This window comes from Bison bison, unplaced genomic scaffold (assembly GCF_000754665.1).
Source record: "Bison bison bison isolate TAMUID 2011002044 unplaced genomic scaffold, Bison_UMD1.0 scf7180017864241, whole genome shotgun sequence".
NCBI lineage: Eukaryota > Metazoa > Chordata > Mammalia > Artiodactyla > Bovidae > Bison > Bison bison.
Window position 1 is genome coordinate 857,686 of NW_011494813.1, and position 21,463 is coordinate 879,148.

General features: G+C 36.5%; 1 protein-coding gene across 4 annotated transcripts in view; it reads left to right on the top strand.

Moving 5' to 3' along the window:
- The window catches only part of STAU2 (staufen double-stranded RNA binding protein 2), a 298,188-nt gene that overhangs the window by 38,427 nt on the left and 238,298 nt on the right, over nucleotides 1-21,463 (top strand). For all 4 annotated transcript variants that reach the window (XM_010846944.1, XM_010846946.1, XM_010846948.1 and 1 more), the window contains one exon: nucleotides 5,881-6,016. In XM_010846944.1, the coding sequence (XP_010845246.1) occupies nucleotides 5,881-6,016 (136 nt within the window). The remainder of the gene's footprint in view (nucleotides 1-5,880; nucleotides 6,017-21,463) is intronic.

Sequence of the window (21,463 nt, forward strand, 5' to 3'; positions counted from 1 at the left end):
CACAGAGTCCATAAGACTGTTCCATACATCAGCGTTACTTTTGCTGTCTCGTACACAGGGTTATTGTTATCATCTTTCTAAATGCTTTTTAAAAAATTGAAGTGTAATTGAACATAGGTTTATATTAGTTTCAGCTGCACAACACAATGATTTGATATTTGTATATGTTGCGAAATGATCATCACAGTGTCTCATTAACATCCGTCCCCATAGTTATGTTTTTTTCTTGCGATGAGAAGCCTTTAGATCTACCTTTCTTAGCTGCTTTCAAATATAAATTACAGTATGACTGTAGTCACCATGCTGTCATTGCGTCCTCTTGATTTGTTTGCTTTATAACTGGAAGTCTGTATCTTTTGACCCCTTTACCCACCTCCATCTCCCACCTCTGGCAACCCATCAGTCTGTTCTCTGTATCTGTGAATTCTGGTGTTGTTTTTGTGTGTTTTCTTTCTTTCAGACGCCACATATAAGTGAGGTCATGTGGAATTTGTCTTTCTCTATCTGACTTATTTCACTTAGCAAAATGCCTTCAAGAGCCATCCTATTGTCACAAATGGCAACTTTTTTTTAAATTGCTGGTTAATAGTCTCTTGTTCATGTGTATCACCTCTTCATTGTCCATCCATCCATCAGCGGACACTTAGCTTGCTTCCGTGGACATGAGAGTGCACATATTAATATACTTTCAAGTTTTTTATTTTGGGGAGATAAATACTCAAAGGGGAATTGCTAGAATGGTAGTGGTTTTTTGTGTGCTATTTAAGACACCTTTGTCTCCCACAAACTTGTGAAGATGACCTCATATTATTTTTATTATTATAAAGCTTATTATAATGATAAATAATAATTATTATTTATATAAATATTATTATTATTATAAGTTTTATTATTTCATCTTCTAAATTTAGATCTAAGTTTGTCAGGAATTGAGGTTTATGTATGAGCTGAGGTAGGGTTCAAGATTTTTTTCTCCCTTTTAATACATAAACATTCAGTTAGCATTATTTACTAAAAAGGTAATCCATTCACTCCATTCCTCTCTGCACTGCAGAAGAGGGGAGATCCAGGCCTGACTTCATAGGAAGTAGATGGGCCTTAAATAGTAATTACATCCAAGAGAGGAGTTAAATTTAGTACTGCATAGGTAATCTGCCAGTTAATGAGGAGTGTATCTAAGAAGTATTTGCTTTCTTCTTCCTCTTTTTTTTTTAACTTTTTTAAATAAATAATTTCTTTTATATACACACACACACTTTATAGAAAGAGTACATAGAGCTCTCAGGTAACCATCACCCAGAAATGATTAACATTGCCAAACCAATTGCAAATAAGTTATGGACATGGTGTCCCATTATCCCTTATTCCCTAAGTGCACAGAGACTGTCCACTCAGGACGCTGGCATCAATTTGGTATCACCAGACTCGACTCCCACAAACCACCAGCCCACAGACTCTCCTCACTTTTCAGTGATGACCCCAATACCGTCCTTTATAGGAGCAGCATCTCATCAGGATCACTGGCCTACTGTGTCTCTCCATTCCACTTACGTGAATGGAACTGGAACAGTTCCTCAGTCTTCCTTTTATGACCTTGACATTTCCACACACTGTATGTAGAATGCTCCTCACTTGAATTTGTCTGGTGTTTCCTCATGACTTACGCATTTTTAGCACAAACATCACAGAAGTGACCTGGGGTCATCTCAGTGTTTCATGTCTGGAGATCCAGGATGTTGAAATGTCCCATTAGTGATGACGTTGGTTTCTTGGTGAAGAGTGTGTCAGCCAGGCCTCTGTTTTGTAAAGTTAATTAATAAGTATGTTTTATTATTAAACAGTATAATTAATAAGTATTTTCTGAGGAGATACTTTGAGACTATGTAAACATTCTTTTCCTTATCAAACTTTCATTCACCTACCAGCTTTGGCATCCATTGATGATTCTTGTCTGAATCAGTGACTACTCTGAAGGTTGCCAAAGGGTGATTTTTAATTCCGTATTCTTTTTTGATTTATTAGTTAGTTGGAATTCTACCCAAGAGCTTTCTCATCCCCCTCATTTTTTTGTTTGTTTATATCACTATCGATTCTTGGATTCCTGTTTGACCTACAGGCTTATGATATGTGTATATGTGTGTGTGGTCACATGCTCAGTCATCCAGTCATGTCACACTCTTTGTGACTCCATGGACTGTAGTCCGCCAAGCTCCTCTGTCCATGGGATTTTCCATGCAAGAATACTGACGCAGGTTGCCATTTCCTCAGGCAAGGGGATCTTCCCAACCCAGGGATTGAACCTGTGTCTCCTGCATGGGCAGGCAGATTCTGGTATTTATCACTGAGCAACCTGGGAAGCTCAGGTTGCTTCCTGAATAAATAAATATTTATTTATTATTATCATTATTTATTTTGATGCTCAAATTGTCCCAGGCTTGGCCAGTGGTATGGCCCCTCAGGTTGACTCCTGTGTCCTTCAGATAGTTCCTCCTCATTCTTTGGGCATTGCTTTCTGGCAGTAGAAGTTGTCTCTAGGTCATCTTGCATTTTCTTTTCCCTGGTTACAGTCATTTTTTTAGGAGCCCTGATTGACTGACTAATCAATTCATTCTTTCAGCAAATATTTATTGAGTGACTACTGTTATATGTTCCAGGGACTTTTCTAACTTCCTACAAAGTTGTTTCTTTAAATGTTAGCAATATGTTGCTCCTTGAGAACTAGTTGTGGCATCTTTTTTAAATCTGTCTCATAACAGGAATCCGCAATTGTTGTTATGTACTTCTGTATATTTAATTAATCAGTCTTTTTATGTTTGTCATCAGTAAATGTAGAAATTTCCTTTGATGTATCTAAAAACCACTAAAAACTGATGATGTGTTTGCAATGTTAACTTTATAGCCATAAAATATATGAGGATTTCTATGTAATGGTCATCTTTATGCAACTTGGGTCTTAACCCACACATGTTGAAAACCATGGTACTACTTAGCAGTTCCTGGAGGCAGCACATAGTTCGATTATTTAAATGTTTTCTGTGACAGCGTTACTGTATAAGTATTGGGCTGGCCAAAAAGTTTGAGTTCTCTCATAACATCGTATGGAAAAACCTGAACAAAATTTTTGGCCAGTCCAATATCAAAAGGTGTTCTCGTGTAGAAATGTCAGTCTTGTTCTGTAGGAAACAGATGGAGTCCCTTGCTCTAAAGGAATTGGGACCTTTTCCGTATGGTTTGTGCTTTTCTGTTTCTTTCCTCCTCTCCTTCACACCACCAGTTTCTAGCATTTCTGTGAAGATAATGTACTGTAGCCTTACTTTCAAGTGAGGAATTTACATGGGATTATTTCTTTATTTAAATAATATGAATACAGTACTTTTACCAAGTTTAAAATATAATTTTGGTGTGGGTGGCAGACATGCTGTATCCTGCCAGTGTGTTAAAATCATTTCACTGATCATTTTCAAAGACATTAGTTTTCTGTTGATGGTCACACTTAAAGGATGAGGTCTTTCAAGCTGCTGCTGCTGCTTCTTTTTTTTTTTTTTTCTATTTTTCCCCTTTGAACTTTATGCTGTTTGTGTCTGTGTGATTGTTGCAAAGAATTCATAATGACATAAATCATACAAGTGATTAGTCTGTTAATTATTAAATCTTTCTGAAATAAGAAAAGTCTAAACTTCTAAAGGCGTTCATGGCTCTTTGGGGTTAAAACATCTTTGGAAGACTGTTCGGCAGTTTCTAATGAAGTTAAACATAAGCCTACTCTGTGATGTAGCCGTTTCACTACTAGATGTATACCCAGCTAAAAAGAGTGTATGTGTCTGCCAAGAGGCTTCTTGAAAAATGTTTGAAGTGGTTTTATACTTAATAGCCTCAAACTGAAAACAACCCAAATACTCCATCAATAGCAGGTTAGATAAACTGAGCAGAATATTATTCAGTGACAAAGTCTGAAATAGTGATATTCAACAAAGCCTTAGTTTGAAGGAAAGAAACAAGACAAACTAATATACATTCACATTTGAAAAACAGGCAAAACTAATCTATGATGGCAGAAGTCAGAACAGGTAAGGTGGGGAGGTGGGTTTTGACTGGGTATTTCTGGGTGATGGAAATGTTCAGATCTTAATCTGAGCGGTGGTTATATGCGTGTGTACATAGATAATATTTCATGGAGCTGTATGCTCAAGATTTGTGTATTTTACTTATACCGTGGTAAAATACTGTAAGAAACAAGAAGAGAATCCCTTTGTGCTTGACATACTCTTCCTCTGCTCTGAGTGTGTGCATTAAATTTGGGTTTGGACTAATTGGACTTATTTAATATGTTAACTTTTTCTTATCCTTTTTCTTTTTCTGCCTCCTCCTTTGTCCTCCCACCTCCTTTATTCTTTTTTCTTAGTTCCTGTTTTTATTATACTCTTCAGCGATTTCATGTGAATTCCTTAGAAATGAGACATAAAATTAGCAGCTTATGACTCTTGATGGCTTGCTTTTGGCCTGGCTGCCAGTTGTGCGTTTATGTCAGGCTCTACCACCCCTTAGCTGATACTGTGCCCCAGTTTCTCTTCTGCAATAAGTGGACCCATTTTTGTTAGTGATGAATGGAGTCTTAAATCTGTGATGCAGAAGGCATGCTATGTTATGCTCAGGTTGCTCAGTTGTGTCCGACTCTGTGCGACCCCATGGACTGTAGCCCTCCAGGCTCCAGTCCACTGGAATGGCTTGCTATGCCCTCCTCCAGGGCATCTTCCGAACCCAGGTCTCCTGCATTGCAGGTGGATTCTTTATTGTCTGAGCCACCAGGGAAGCCCAAGAATACTGGAGTGGGTAGCCTGTCCCTTCTCCAGGGGTACTTCGTGACCTAGGAATCAAACCAGGGTCTCCTGCATTGCAGGCAGATTCTTTACCAGCTGAGCTATAGGGGAGCCTGCAAAAGGCATAATTCAAATGAAATAATACAGAATTAGACTGGAAATACATTTTACTTTCTATTAAGGCTTTAGGTTCATTTTTGTAGTTTGTTATAATGTGTGCTGCAGCCCATGGGGTTGCAAAGAGTTGGACATGACTTAGTGACTGAACAACAACATGTGGAACATATATGTATATATTTTTAACTAAATAACCTTTTTTGCTGCTTAAAGTTGACGTAATAGTTGTACATTATTTGTGAATTATTATGGGATTTTTCAAACTTTTGTAAAAGTAGAGAGAGTAAGATAGTGAATATCTCTGTACTTGTCGTCAGGTGCAACAGTTACCTACACGTCCCATCTTCTCATCTCTCTGTCCTCTGAATTGTTTTGAAATAAATCTCAGATATGTCACTTCATCCATAAATGCTTCAGTATCTTTAAAGATTATTCACAGGACATTGTTTTATGTACTATTTTTTCCTGTTGTTAGTTGTAGAAAAAATTTATTTTCACTAGATAAGTGCAAGAATTACTGATAACCCTGTATTTTTTGCTAATTTTAGTTGCTTGATTACCAAAATATAAATAAAAATATTCAGATGATAATGGTTTTAATGATTAAAAATCATAAGCTTTCTGGAGGAAGTAACTGTCAAGTTCAACGGTTTTTATGACGTACAAACTAAGCGATTTATGAATGTTTGTTTCTCTTCTTTTGAAATAGTGTAACTGTAAAGTTCAATTTTTGGCCATTACTGTACAGAAAATGTTGCAAAAACCCTGAAGAGATTTCATTAGAAATGACTTTCCTGTTTATGCAGCTTGTTTATGCGCCTCCTTAGACAAATCAGACAAGGGGCCATCCACTCCTCTGTGCTAGTTATATGTAAAATAAACGTACATTTGATGATTTATTATGGAAATATTTCATTTCTGTGCCTTTAATATTTCTTTTAAACAGGTAGTATCACTCCAACTGTGGAACTGAATGGGCTTGCTATGAAAAGGGGAGAGCCTGCCATCTACAGGCCATTAGACCCAAAGCCTTTCCCCAATTATAGAGCTAATTACAACTTTCGGGGCATGTACAATCAGAGGTTTGTATGTCTTCTTTGGTTTTGTTCTTATTTATTATTTTATGCATATTATCAAAGTTTCTGAAACTCAAAAGGTATTTTTGTTGTAAAGAAAGTTCACTTGGGGTATTTTTCATGGAATATAGATATATCGGGCTTATAAAGAAAAAAGTAATACATTAAAAAAAATAACTTTTACAGGAGCTCATGAGAGCCCTACGTTTGCTGCAGGCAGGACCACGTTTTAAAGTTGTTCCACAGTGTGCTGTGGAATTTTCAGTTGTCTTGCTCATTTTTTCAGCAAGCAGATGCTTTTAGCTTAATTAGTACTTTGCTTAATTTGTCTGAATACATTGCAAACATGACTGTTTATAACTTACAGGAAAGTTATTAGGATTTACTAAGTGTTTCTGCACATGGAATAATTTTGGGATAGTTTTAAGTGTAACAGAATTTTCTTTTGCACATGTGGCAGAATTCTGTAAAAAATCTAAGGGTTTTTATTTTTTCCTGATTATTTATAAAAGTCATATGGCTCATTGTAGAGAATGTGGAAAATGCAGAAAGTAAAAAAATACAGATAATTTGCAAACCTAGAATTAAAGACCTTTAATATTTTGATGTGCTTTACATTCTTCTTGTTCTTTTCACACAAATATATTTAACCAAATATAAATTATCCTTTATATGCAATTCTGTCTTAGTTTATGGAAGTATAATACAGGAACAGTAAAATGCACGAGTCTTCAATGTACATCTTGATGACTTTATTGTTTTATTTATGGACCTATGTATTTATAGTTTATTTGATGGCCTTTCACATCTGTGTGTCCTCATGTGATCATCACCTGTCAAGCTCCAGAACATTTCCATCCCCCTGAGAGTTTCCTCATACCTATTTGCACTTGGTATTCTTCCTCCTAGAAGTAATAACCACTCTTCTATCTCCATAGATTAGTTTTGCCTGTCCTTGAACTTACATAGACTCCTACAGCTTTTATTCTTTGTGTCTGGCTTTTTTCACTTCATATAATGGTTTTCTTGTTTTGTTTGTTTTTAGTTTTTGATTTTTGGGATTCATCCATGTTGCTTATACCTAGGTTCTACCGTTTTTTTAATTGCTGAATAATGTTCTTTGTATGAATATATCATCATTTGTTCATTTTGAACGTGGAGTATTACACCTTCTTTTCACTTAATAGAGGTATCATTTTTCATATCTTTAACCTTTGAAAAACAGTTTTGATGGCTATATTCATATGGTTGAGGTATACTTTACAAGAATTTAGTAAAGTGTAAACAAGACTTGTTTACAAGACTTTAATATACTTATCATTAATATACTTAATGATAAGTATATTAAAAAACACCTGTTTTTGATCATCTAGATTGTTCCTCCCCCTATTTTTGGACAATTATAAATAATGTTTCAGTAAAAAATCTTTATATGCAAGTTTTTGTTTATATCATTGATTATTTCCTTAAGATAGATTACTATAAGGGGAGTATTGTGTTAAAAAGAGTAATATAAAACCAATACAATATTGTAAAGTTTAAAAATAAAATAAAATTAAAAAAAAAAAATATATTACCCAATTACATTAAAGTTTATACTAATTTCTTATAGTGTATTTCATACTATTCTGACAACATTGAGCTTAAAACATAGTCCTGATAGTTAAAAAGTGGTATATTTTTTGGTTTTATTGATAACCTGTTAGGCTCAACAGTTTTTTAAATAAATATTTATTAGTTACTTGTCCATTTTAATTGGCTAATTTTGATTGCATTGCTTAATCTGTCTTCAGATGTTTGTGTGTTGAGGATATTAGCATTAAGAATATTTGTTTGATTTTCCTGTTTTTTAAAAATGGCTTTTTTAGTTTTGTTTTTTAATGTACTCCAGTTTTAAATGTTATATGGCATAATCTATAAAATTTTTGGTGTGATTTCTCCCACTGCTTCTATGCTTAAGAAATTATTTCTCATGTTTGATCAGACATTTGTTGATGCTTAAAATTTTTTTTTAAATTGAGGCATAATTGACGTGCAACGTTGTGTAAGCTTAAGGTATAGAGAACACTGATTGGATGCGTTTATATTGCAGTATGGGTGCCATTGTAGTGTTAGCTTATAACCTCTCTCCAGTCACATGATTATCATTCCTTTTAGTGTTGGGATGCTGTTGCTTTTAAAAGCATTTTGTGTATTTGCTGACAAATTATTACCGTTCAGATAGGACAAGTTATTTGTTTAATCAATAGATAATCTAATACTTTTTGGTGTCTTGCTTGGTAGTGGAAAAATTACCATTCACGATTCAGGCTTACTCAAATAATAAATGGCTCATTTAAATATTGTTGTTCAAGTTCTCTAAGAAAAACGTCCGCCTCTTTATCTTTCCTCTCCAGTGTGTCTGGGGGGGTTTACTTTATTGTCCTGGTGAGGAGGGAGGGTGCCTCTCCCCCCAACCCCCTCTTAGTGCTGGCTCATGTGGTCTTTGTGGTGTGATGTCTCTTGTCCACCAAGTAGCTGATTCCTCTCTTGTCTGCCCTGCTGAAACCTGCAGTTGGTGACTTGTAGTCCGTCTTTTCCCCTCAGGTAATGCTGTGGGAGAGTATTGACCATCTTCCTCTTGCCCTTTTGGACTAAGCTCTTAGCTCTCCTTGTCTCCTTTGGATGTGGTTCGATTCTTATCCTCTTCTGTCTTACTGGAGCATACGCTGCCAGGCTTACCAGCCCTCAACTTGGTGTCCACGCTGCATGGGAAGCACGAGAGATATACCATTTCTCTTATGGTTGCTTTGCTTCCCTTTTTTCTGTTACATACCCTTGCCTTTCTCATCAGTCTGAGGTTACCGAATATAAATACAATTACTTGCCTACTTGAGCACAACAGATAGGTTTGATCACCTGAGATAGGAACACCTTGTCAATTTTATACTTATAAGATACTTTTCTTTTAATGTACTATAATGAATATTCAAGAGAATATTATATTTAAAGCTTAATGTATTTTGATATCTGTAGTCCTTTATTTGAAGTGAAGTTTTTGATTAGTGAACTTACTACTTTTAAATGAAAGCAGTCTAGTGCTAAAGCAATGAAAAAATCAGACAGTAATTTCTGTCTTAGGTGAGGTGACTATTTTGATCAAGGCCTAGGAGCAGAGGGAATAAGCAGTGTCAATGCTAAGAGAGAGGGGAGAACTTTGAGGCAGAAGAAAAAGCAGCACAAAGCCTGGTGCCTCGATGCCGCCCCCAGGAGGCCAGTGTGGCTGGACCGCCCTGGGCCTGGAGGAGAGGAGTGGGGCTATGAGGATGTGACAGGAGTCAGGTGGTTTGCTGATGGTTTAGTTGCTAAGTTGTGTCTGACTCTTGTGACCCCATGGACTGTGGCCTGCCAGGCTCCTCTCTCCATGGAGTTCTCCAGGCAAGAATACTGGAGTGGGTTGCCATTTTCTTCTCCAAGGGATCTTCCGGACCCAGGAATCGAATGCAGGCCTCCTGCATTGCAGACAGGTGGTTTGGTTTGATTTTTTCCCCCGTTTTAGATTTTCTATTGAGTGAGTGCCTGCATTTGTGCTAAGTTGCTTCAGTCATGTCTGACTGCGATCCTATGGACTGTAGCCTTCCAGGCTCCTCTGTCCATGGGATTTTTCCAGGTAAGGATACTGGAGTGGGTTGCTGTGCCCGTTTTCAGGGGATTCTTCCCGATCTAGGGATCGAAGCTCCGTTTCTTATGTCTCCCACCTTGCCAGGCCGGTTCTTTACCACTAGCACTACCTTAAGAACATTGTCATTTTTCCGTTCTTGGCAATTTCTGGTTTCAAGGTCTGATTCCATGGTTGTCATGAGGCTGTGAGAATTTTTTAACGACTTCTCCAAACGATTATGCCTTAGGCGGTTCCCATTTAATGGATCAAGTGGACTCTTCCTTCAGATTTTTGAAGAGTCTTTAGAATTTTCTGCAGATCATAAAAAGGGTAAAAAGAAAATAAGGAAGTACTGGTAAACAACCAAACCATGTTTCAACCTAAACACTCTGCTCACAAAAGGGCAAACCTACCCATTACTTATTAGGCTGTTAACGTTATGGTTTCATATATGATCTTAATTTGCAGGTGACAACACCTGTGTGTGTGACAGGGAATTTGGAACCAAAGATCAGAGGAGACGCTCTTCTCCTTGTCAGACTCCAGATGAATTGGTAGCTTTTTACTAAGGCAGGTTCTGAAAAGTTAAGAAGTCAAAGAGACAGGTGTCATTTAGAGGGAGTTTTGAAAAGATCTTTTCATTTTCTGTTTAAAATAATATTATTTAATAATTAGATATTACTCATGCCTTTTTTGTTTTAAATTCTTTTCTGGTTAGGTTTCTCACTTGAACTTATTCAAAGGCCTAAACAGGAGCTCATAAAAAGGTCTCCCTCCCCGAGCCTGCCTCATTTTATGTTGATTGAGGGAAGAGGATTTATCCATGAGCAAACTCTGTGTATACAACTCGAATTCTGAAATACCTGGGTCTCCTTCTAATGTACCCAAGATGTTTGAAAATGAATACATCCAGGATATCTTTTTCTTTCTCATTTGGGGTAGTGTTAACTGACAGATAGGAAGTTGAATGCACACAGAAGTTTATATGACAGTACAAGATGTAAGATTGGTGAACATTTTATACTTTTGTTTATATTTTTGTAATAAAGACTTACATTATCTCAAGGAGTAGAATGGCTGAAATCAGGCCTCCTGCAAATAGTTGATTAGTTTTTTTGTATTCACAGATTAAAAAAGCCTTATTGCAGGGCTAATGGCCAGAAAGCCCCTTGGTCTACTGATGCAGATAGTCAAAGGGCCACAACTCAAACTGTATAGGCTGAACATGGGAATTTCTCTGTGTGTACCTGGACGTCTCTTGGGGAAACCTTCAGGCCTGGTAAACTGTAGGGCTTTCACCCTCATTTTCCCTTTCTCTCTTTCTAGCTCTTGTCTCATTTTTCTTCTGCTTGACTTGATTTTCAAAAACACTGTCTTCCATTTGCTATACCTCATAGGCCACATAGCCCTTAGACTTGTACTAGAGGAGGAACACATTTTTGTTTGTGGATAGCTCTTAGACAAGTTCCAGGTAATCTGTTCATCCCAGAATTTGTCAACCTAGAGAAACAGGGTTTAGTCCCATCCAAACTGCTCTTCAGAGCACAGTTATTTTATAGAGTTGCTCCCTGAAGGCAAAGATGCAGAGGGAAAATTATTTCCATTATAGTCAGAATATTTGGTTCAAGTTCTTGTTCTGATGCCTTCAATCGTATGATCTTGGGCAAGGCTCTCGACCTCCCTTACTTTCCTCTTTTGCAAGATTACACTCATTCAGCAAACATTTATCTAATGACTACTCTTTGCCACATGTTGTGTTAGAGTAGATAATTTGGTGAAAGACAATATGGTAGACTATAGTTGGCTAGAGGAGGAAGACAGTGAAGAGGAACTAACAGAGTGATAGATGTCTCCATAGACTGCTATGGAAATGTTGACAGTAAGCACCTCACTCAGATTGGGGAATTAAAAGAAGCCAATTGACTTGGAATTGGCTTTGAACTGAATTGACAGAAGGAATTGACACTTGAACTGAATCTTCGAGGTTAATAAGGCATCAGCCAGCTGAAGAAGGTTAAAAAAATCAATCTAGATTTTGGGAACAAGGGCAAGGAATCCTGAGAAGTTTAGTTTATTCATGGACATGCAGGCAGTTTGGTTTGAATGGAATAAAGAGGCTGAAGTTCAGGCAGGTCGCTAATCTGGATGTCCTCAAGCGGCATGCCAAGAGATTTAGAGGTTATCCTGGAGTTGATTGGGAGCCTTGAAAGGATTTTAAGTTGAGAGATAAAATAATTGTATATTTGTCTTCAAAATAATTGCTTTTGCACTATATGGGAAATAGTTTGGATAGGCTTAAAGTTTAAGGGAGAAGGTGCATTACAAGGATGCTGTAATTCAGGCTTAATGTGATGAGAATCTGAAAGTGAAATGTAATTAATAAGCTATTTCATAACCTAAAATCCAGTTATTTCTAGTTTTACTGATAATTAACATAATGAAATTAAATCAGCTCAGATGCTTCAGAAAATCTGTTTCACCTATCAAATTTCTACTAACAGCCACAGCTGTCCACAAAGTTCTAAGTCTCACAGATTTATCTCCCAGGGAAAACGGGAGACCATGAAGCCTCAAGCAGTACCTGGATCTGCCTATAGGGACAAGTTTAACTTGCTGTGACTCATACTACACATGCTAAGAGAAAGCAACTTTTCTAACCTAGCTACCAGTGACTGGACCAGGACCTGGACACATTAGCCAAAAGCAACCAAATACTGTCTTGACACAAACATACCAAGCACACCTGATGACAAGGGGAACTTGGCACAGGAGCATGCCATGAAATTGTTCTAAATGGAACAACAGCAATCCAATATAACCAAACTCTTTGAGGAGAGAAGCTTAAATACCAGATGAATGAATAACAGACATGTCACTCAAACTTAGGTTGTATCCTAAACAATGCCATTTTATCCAAGATAATATTACACATCCCTATTATGGAAGCTGCTAAGTTGCTTCAGTCGTGTCTGACTCTGTGCGACCCCATAGATGGAAGCCCACCAGGCTCCGTTGTCCCTGGGATCCTCCAGGCAAGAACACTGGAGTGGGTTGCCATTTCCTTCTCCAATGCATGAAAGTGAAAAGTGAAAGTGAAGTCACTCAGTTGTGTCCGACTCTGAGCAACCCCATGGACTGCAGCCCACCAGGCTCCTCTGCCCATGGGATTTTCCAGGCAAGAGTACTGGAGTGGGGTGCCATTGCCTTCTCCATATTATGGAAGCGCTAGACCCTAAAACTCCTCTCTCCATATGTACTCCCAACAAACCCTCAATGCCAAAGATAGATCTTCTAATACCCTTCACTGAGGCTTTAAAGAGTGATAAAATGGACTCTTTATAAGGATCTCATATTCAGTTGAAACTGAACATAGTCAAAACTGAATTCCTTCTCTCTCCAAAGGTCTACTCCAACTCCTCTCATTGTGAACACTATTACAACATATGTGAAAGTCACCCTTCATGGCCTCTATCATGCAGTCCCCAAGTCTGCCTCCTAAATATCTAGTCACTGTCCCCTCTTCTCCATCTTCAAAGTTTATAGGCTGATGACTAGCTGCTAATTATTGTGATGTTGGCTTACTAGGTATTTTGAACCTGTTTAAACAATCAGTCTAAGTGTTACCAGTTTGTAATGCCTTTCTCAAAAGTATGTTGGAAAGTAGAACAGTTGAGAAATTGAATGTTTGTAAGGCAATGGCACCCCACTCCAGTACTCTTGCCTGGAAAATCCCATGGACGGAGGGAAGTGACTTAGCAGCAGTAGTATTAACAAGTACAGAGCTACAATTTTGCTTTCTGCCACTAGATGGCGCTTGTGTACTGGTAAAACAACCTACACACTTTTTAAGTTCTCTTTGGTTAATACTCCAAGGCTTATGTTTATTGATTAGTGACAGGTTAAATTATATAAAATTGCCAGTTTTGACCTTGCTTTGACCTGTAAATATTACAGTTTCGTATAGTTCAACCTAATAGGAAAAATGTAGCTAAGTACATAATTCTAAAGCCTCTTGGATAAGTGAAATAAATCAGTTCAGTTCACTCAGTCATGTCCGACTCTTTGCAACCCCATGGACTGCAGCACGCCAGGCTTCTCTGTCCATCATCAGCTCCCGGAACTTGTTCAAACTCACGTCCATTGAGTCGGTGATGCCATCCATCTCAAATAAATATGAAGTGGTAAAAAGCAGAAATTCATTCTAAATCTGATTTTACCTGTTATGTATTATATTTCTTGATTTGTTGAATATTTTCTTTCTCTTTTATCATATGCTTTATTCATGAAATGTATGTCAGAACTTTTCAAAATGATACTTCTTTTAAAAATAGTATTTTTTTATGAAGATATCACTTTATAGAATAGATGTAGAACTGAAAGACTGCAAGACAAAACTTTCAGTACTTCCTCATATTTTTATATAGGATTATATTAATTAAATTAGGGATGCTTTTCATTTTGGGAAATAAGTCTAAACCCATAATAAAGAAAGATTAAACTCTCATAAGCCAGAAAAGAGAATTTGAATAGGTTACCAAAGCAAAAATGAGGGAGAATGAACTGGAATTCAATGAAGCCAGGAATCAGAGAGCCAGGGAGATAAAGGAAGAATTATTTGGGTCAGAAGCTCTTGTCTTAGGCAGTCTTATTTAAAATTAAGAAGAAGAACTAGTAACTGAAAGAAAAATAAAGAATAGGAACTACTGTACATTGTAACCCTTTAAATAAAACAAAACTAATTGCTTGGTTAAACTAGATGCAACACTCTTCATTTTATGAAATCGAAATATAGCTTTTTTCTTTAAAGTGCAATATGAAGAGGGTCTCTCAACATCTGTTTCCCCAAGTATAGGATTAAAAATCAAATTATTAAAAAATATTTTGGGGGTTTATGTTCTGGCTGTGATGAAATAATTGGGACTAGATTTACCCTCTCACTATAAAATCTAGAAAACCTGGATATATTTTTATATTATATATGAACTGATATGAAGAGAAGTTGTGAGTTAAAGATGTATATTGATGCAGGGCAAAAAATAGTTAAGAATACAATAGTGGAGATAAAAATGGGATCATAAAATGTAATCTAGAAGAAGGCAGAAAAAAGGTAGAAAAAGGAGTAATGAACTCATAAATAGAAAACAAAGAACAGTGTGATCTAAACACAATTATATTGATAATTATGTTAAATGTAAATGGTCTAAAATACTGGTTAAAAGTTAGAGTGTCAGATTGTATAAGACAGCAGGAGATACAACTATATGATGTATAAAGAAATCTACTTTATTTAAAAATATTAAAAAAATTTTTTTAAATTTTTTATCAGGTATAACCAGTTAACAATGTTGTAAGAGTTTCAGGTGAACAGTGAAGGGGCTCAGCCATACATATACATGTATCCATTCCCCCCAAACTCTGCTCCCATTCAGGCTGCCGCATAACATTGAGAAGAGTTCCCTGTGCTATATAGTAGGTCCTTGTCAGTTATCCATTTTAAATACAGCAGTGTATACATGTCCATCCCAAACTCCTTAACTATCCCTTCCATCCATCCTTCATCCCCACCCTGTAACCATAAATTCATTAAGTCTGTGAGTCTGTTTCTGTTTTGTAAGTAAGTTCACCTTTATCTAAAGAAACCAATTTTAAATATAAAGACGTAGATTGGTTAAAAGGATGGGAAATGATATTCTGTGCAATCATTAATTATAATAAAGCTGGAGTGGCTATATCAGATAATGTAGACTTTAGGACAAGGAATATGACAAGGTATAAAATTATCAGTGATAAAAGGGTAAAATCATGAAGAAGACTTAACATTTCTAAATATACATGCACCTACTAACAGGCTTTAGAGTAAGTTAATAGAAATACGTACTGCTGCTGCTATGGACTGAATTATGTACTCCCAAGATTCACACCCCCCAAAGTAATGGTATTTGGAGATAGGATCTTTGGAGGGTAATTAAGCTTAGATAGATCATGAGGGTGGGGCCCTCAGCGTGGAATTAGTGTCCTTATAAGGACAGCCACAGACAGCTGGCTTTCTGCACTTTGCCCCTCTCCCTATGTGAGGACATAAGAAGTTGGCTGTCTACAAGCCAGAAAGAGAGCTCTTTCATCAGAAACTGGCCATGCTGGCACCTTGATATTGGACATCTGGCTTTCCACAACTGAGAGGAATTTAATTCCTGATTAAGCCTCCCAGTCAATGGTAAGTTACTAGGACAGCGCAAGCTAAGACATTGATAGAATTCATTAACACTGTCATCCAGGGTTATGAAACCCTCCTTCAATAACAGCAGAATATACATTATTTCCAAGTGCACATGCAGTGTTCAGCAAGACAGGATATGCTGTGCTATTAGACAATTTTCAGTAAATTTAAGAGACTTGAAATGATACAGACTCTGTCGTCTGACCACAAAGGGAAAAAGTTAGAAATATCATAAAAATATCTGGTAAATTCTGTAAATATTTGGAAATTTAAGGACACATTTCTAAGTAATGCATGAGTCAAAGGAGAAGTCACAAAGAATACTAGAGAAGTATTTTGAACTAAATTAGGGTAAAAATGAAACATTGAAATATGTGGGTGCAGCTGAAGTTGTGCTTGGAGGAGAATGTATATTTTTAAATGCTTACATGAGGAAAAACAGATCCAAAATTAATGCTTTAGGTTTCTACCATAAGAAACTGGAGGAAGAAGAGCATATTAAATATCAAAATACAGAGAAGGAAATGGGAAAAATAGGAGCAAAAGGTGATGACATTGAAAACGGATAAACAGCTGAAAAAAAAAAATCTCAGTGAAATCAATGAAATAAAAAGTAATTCTGGGAAAAGATCTATAACATGATAAATTTCTAGCTAGACCAACAAAAGAGAGATTGTGAACTTATATTACTGCCAATATCAGGACTAAAAGAGGGAATTCTACTGATACCAAAAGAATTATAAGGGAACCTTAAGAATGACTGTTTCTAGATTTGATCTCTTAGATCATTGGTTGGCAAACTGTGACCTGTAGGTTCGTTGCCTGTACTTTTATTCGAACATAGCCATGTCCATGTATTCATATATTGTTTTGGGCTGCAACTGTAACAGTAGAGTTGAGTAGTTGTGACAGACTATTTATATATGCCCTGCAAGCTTAAAGTGTTTACTGTCTGGTTCTTTAAGGAAAAGTTGACTGACTTAGGTGCAAATTTGTAAGAAGGCACAAATGACCAAAACTGACTTAAAGACAATTAGAAAAATCTCAGTAAACCCTATTAAAGAAGTTGAGTTTATTTTAGAAACTTTGCCAGAAAGAAAATTCAAATTGCAAACGAGTTCACTAATAATTTCTACCAACATTTGAGGAGGAAATACTGTCATTATCTCAGAAAACAGAGGAAAAGAACACTTCCCAATTCATTTTATGAGGCCAGTGTTGTCTTGTACCAAAATCAGTTAAAAAACTTAAAACTTGAGATCAGTATCCTTCATCATCACAAATAGAAAAACCCTTAACAAAATATTAGCAATTTAAATTCAGTAATATTTAAATCATACAATACACATGATTAAATGGAGTTTATCTTAGGAAAGCATTAACCATATTTATAAAGGTGAAAAACCATATGAGCACCTTAGTAAACACAGAAAAAGCATTTGATGAAAGTCAGAAATCATTCATGATATAGACTCATCAAACTAGGAATGCCAGAGAACTTAGTCTAATAAAGGACTTCTCTAAACAACCTTTAGCTAACATGTTTTGTAGTGAGAGATTGAATACTTTTTAAGATAAAGAACAAGACAGTGATGCACACCATTTTCACTTCTGTTCAACATTGTGCTTGAGTTCTAGCAAGTACAGGAAGAAGAAGAAATAAATAGAAAATACTGGAAAAGAAGAAATAAAACTCTTTATTTGCAAATTACATGATCATATATGTAGAAAATTATAAGAAATCACAAAAGCTACTGAAATAGAGGAGTTGAGCAAGATCACAGGTTACAAGATCAAAAAATTACAGTATTAATTTTTATACAAAAAAATCAACAGTATTTCTGTTTAATAGTAAAGAACAGCCAGAAAATTTAAAAAGCATAAAAACATATACTCAGGCTTAAATGTAGGAAAATATGTGCATAATCTGTATACTGATTGTGAAAAAATATTGCTCAAGCTAAAGAACAGTTGTATTATTAAGATATCAATTTTCCTAAAGTTAACATGAAGATGTGATAAAATCTCAATCAAAACCCTAGCAGGTTTTTTTTGTGAAATAGTAAGATAAAATTAACATTTAAATGGAGATGCAAAGGATCTAGAGTAGTGAAAACAGTTTTGAAAAGGATGAATAAATTTGCAGAGCTCACACCACCTGACTTCAAAATTTACTGTAAACCTACAGTAATCAAGACAGTGAAATATTGGCATGGGGAATAATATATGATCATTCCTAGGTATCCATGGGGAGTGAGTTCTAGAACCCCACTCCCAGCCCCTGCAAATATCGTAATCCAATGATGCTCTCAAGTCCTTTATATAAAATGATGCAGTGTTTGCATATAATCTGTATACATTCTCTCATACTTTAAATCATCTCTAGATTACTTATAATCCCTAATACAATGTAAATACTATATAAATAGTTGCTAGGGCGTGTGGTAAATTCAAGTTTTGCTTTTTGGGGACTTTCTGGAGGTTTGTTTTTTTTTTATATATTTTCTGCACATGGTTGGTTGAATCCAAGGATGTGTATGTAACCCACAGATAATGAAGGCTGACTGTGTAGATCAGTGGAACAGAATAGAACAGAAGTTGGCAAACTAGGGCCCATGGACCAAATCTTTCCTGCCTGCTTTTGCATGGTTTGTAATCTAAGAATGTTTTTTACATTTTAAAATGGTTGAGGAAAAGAAATCCAAAGAGTGATATTTTATAACATGTGAAAATTAGATGAAATTCAGATTTTAAGGTCTGTTAGTGAAGTTTTATTAGAACACAGCCATGATTATTTGTTTGTGTTTTCTCTGTAGCTGCTGTCTTGCTGCATTAGCAGAGTTGAGTAGGTATAGCAGAAGTTTTATGGCTTGCGAAGCCCAGAATATTTATCATCTGGCCCTGTATAGAAGTTTGCTGATCCCAGGAATATAAAGTCAAGAAATAAACATACCCACATATGGTCAATTTGTTTTGTTTTCAAAATTAATTTCAGTGAAGGTGTTAATAGGCAGAGTCTACTCCTTCCAGCAACCAGTGGTAATACAGTTTAGTATCCAGATGGGAAAAAGTGATCCTCAACACTTACCTCACACCATAGACAAAATTAATTAGAAATAGATCATAGACCTCCATGTAAAAAGCTGTAAACTTTCTAGAAGAAAGTGTTCTGTTACTTTGGAGACCGAGATTTGGAGCACAAAGAACACAAATCATAGAAGAAAAAATTGAGATATTGAACTTGATCAAAATTTAAAACTTCTACTACCCCAGAGTCACAGTTTTAAGAGGGAAAAAGTCTGCCGCACTCGCACGCTGTGATGGCCCTCTTGTCTGTGGAGTGTGTTTCTCTCTGAATAAATTCACCTCTTACCTTTAAAAAAAAAAAGTGCAAAAGTGATGGGGAAATTCCTTGGCAGTCCAGTGGTTAGGGTTTCCCTTGCCTCTACTGCAGGGGGCACAAGTTCGTCACTGGTCGGGGAACTAAAATCCCATGTACCATGTGGTGTGGCTAAAACAAAAAACTCGAAAAAGCAGGACAGACTGGAAAAAAAAATTGCAGTGCTTATGTTGACAGGATTTGAATCCAGAATGATATAAACGAACACAGGAAGACAAGTATGAGCAAAATATTTGACTAGACACTTCAATGAAGAGATAAAGAATGGCTAATAAGCACATGAAAAGATGCTTGAAATCACTAGTTATCAGGGAAATGTGGCATAAAATAGCTAAAATTTTAAAAGGTTGAAAGGAATTTCCTGGCGGTCCAGTGGTTAGGGTTCTGTGCTCTCACAGCGGTGGGTCCAGGTTCAGTACCTGTTTGGGGAACTAAGATCCCACAAGCCACGCAGCCAAAACAAACATACTCCCTCCCCAATTGAAAAAAAGCCAAAAAGGCTGATAATACCAAGTATGAGGGTGGAATGACTGGCGCCCTCGTAATTACCGCTGGGAATATTAATGGTATGGCCATTCTATCGTGGTTTCTCACTCTAGTTAAATATACACTTACATGCCATCCAGCAGTTCCACTCTGGTATTTACCTAAGAGGAAAGAAAATATGTGGCTATTCAAAGACTTGTTCATGCATGTTTGTAGCATTTTTTCTTTGTAATAGCCCTGAGAAGGGGACGACAGAGGATGAGATGGTTGGATGGCATTACCGACTTGATGGACATGAGTTTGAGGGAACTCCGGGAGTTGGTGATGGACAGGGAGGCCTGGCGTGCTGCGATTCATGGGGTCGCAAAGAGTCGGACACGACTGAGCGACTGAACTGAACTGAATAACCCTGAACTGGTCATATCCAATAGCCCTGAACTGGTCATATCCACCACCAGGTAAATGCTTAAATTGTGTCATACCCATGGCATGGAATACTACTTGGAAGTAGCACTTCTGGTCCAAGTCACAGTATGGTTGAGTCCCCACAACATTATGCTGAACCAAAGAAGCCAGATGCATAGTGTATATACTAGAAGATTCTATTTTTGTGACATTTTAGAAAAAGCAAAACTAATCTGTTGTGACAAAAAGTGGGAATTTTTTTTCAAACATACCTGTACTTTTCTCTGGGTGATAGAAATATTCTATATCTAGATTTTCAGTTCAGTTCAGTCTCTCTGTCGTGTCCTACTCTTTGCGACCCCGTGGACTGCAGCACGCCAGGCCTCCCTGTCTTATCACCAACTCCCAGAGTTTACCCAAACTGTCTAGATTTTGGTGATTGTTAAATAGATGATGTAAAAACTCATTAGTTATGAGTTTTGAAGTAGGCCTATTTCATTATATGTAAAATACACCTCAATAAAGTTGACTTAACAATACATTTTGTAATTCTCAATTTTTTTTGACGCTAAAAATATTTCTCAGAAAGCATCTGATTTTTGCCTCTCAAGCATTTGGCTAAAACCATTATAAATATCTTACTAGGGGCTAAAGTAATATTTACCTCATAGAGTGAGGCTAAAATGTCTATTAATTGCTTAGCTTCTGCCTTTCTTCAATAAATGGTATTTAATTGTTAGCCTTTATTATATTATGGGTAATATTGTTTGGTTACAAATGCATACTCTGGAGTTGAAATGGTAGCTGTGTGGATTTGAGCAGGTTACTCAAACATTCTCATTCTCAGTTAACTCACCTATAAATTGGAGAAAATAAATTTTGCATCCTCATAGGGTAGTTTTCAGAATTAAACTAACAATTCCGTGACTGCACATGGCCCATTACCTTACTTTACCATAATGTTTTTAGTTCCTTAAAAATAATTTAAATAACTGTGTATTTGTTCCAGGACATTATTTTGAGAGGTTTTCAAAGTTTCATTTCTATCCAATTAAAAAAATTACACTATAATTCTATTATTATTTCTGAGTATATGCTTCAGATAAGGGATGGCTGATTCTGTAATACGGATATGCATACTCTTGGCCGTTTGTTGGAATTGAGTTGGCCTTGGATAATGCTGTCATTGCAGCTCAGAGTCATTTCTTTGGAAAACTCCTGTGTATTTCGGCGGTTGTTAACTTAGGGTTTAAATGCAGGCCTCGGAGCACCTGTGCCTTTTACGTAGTTGTCTTATGCACATCC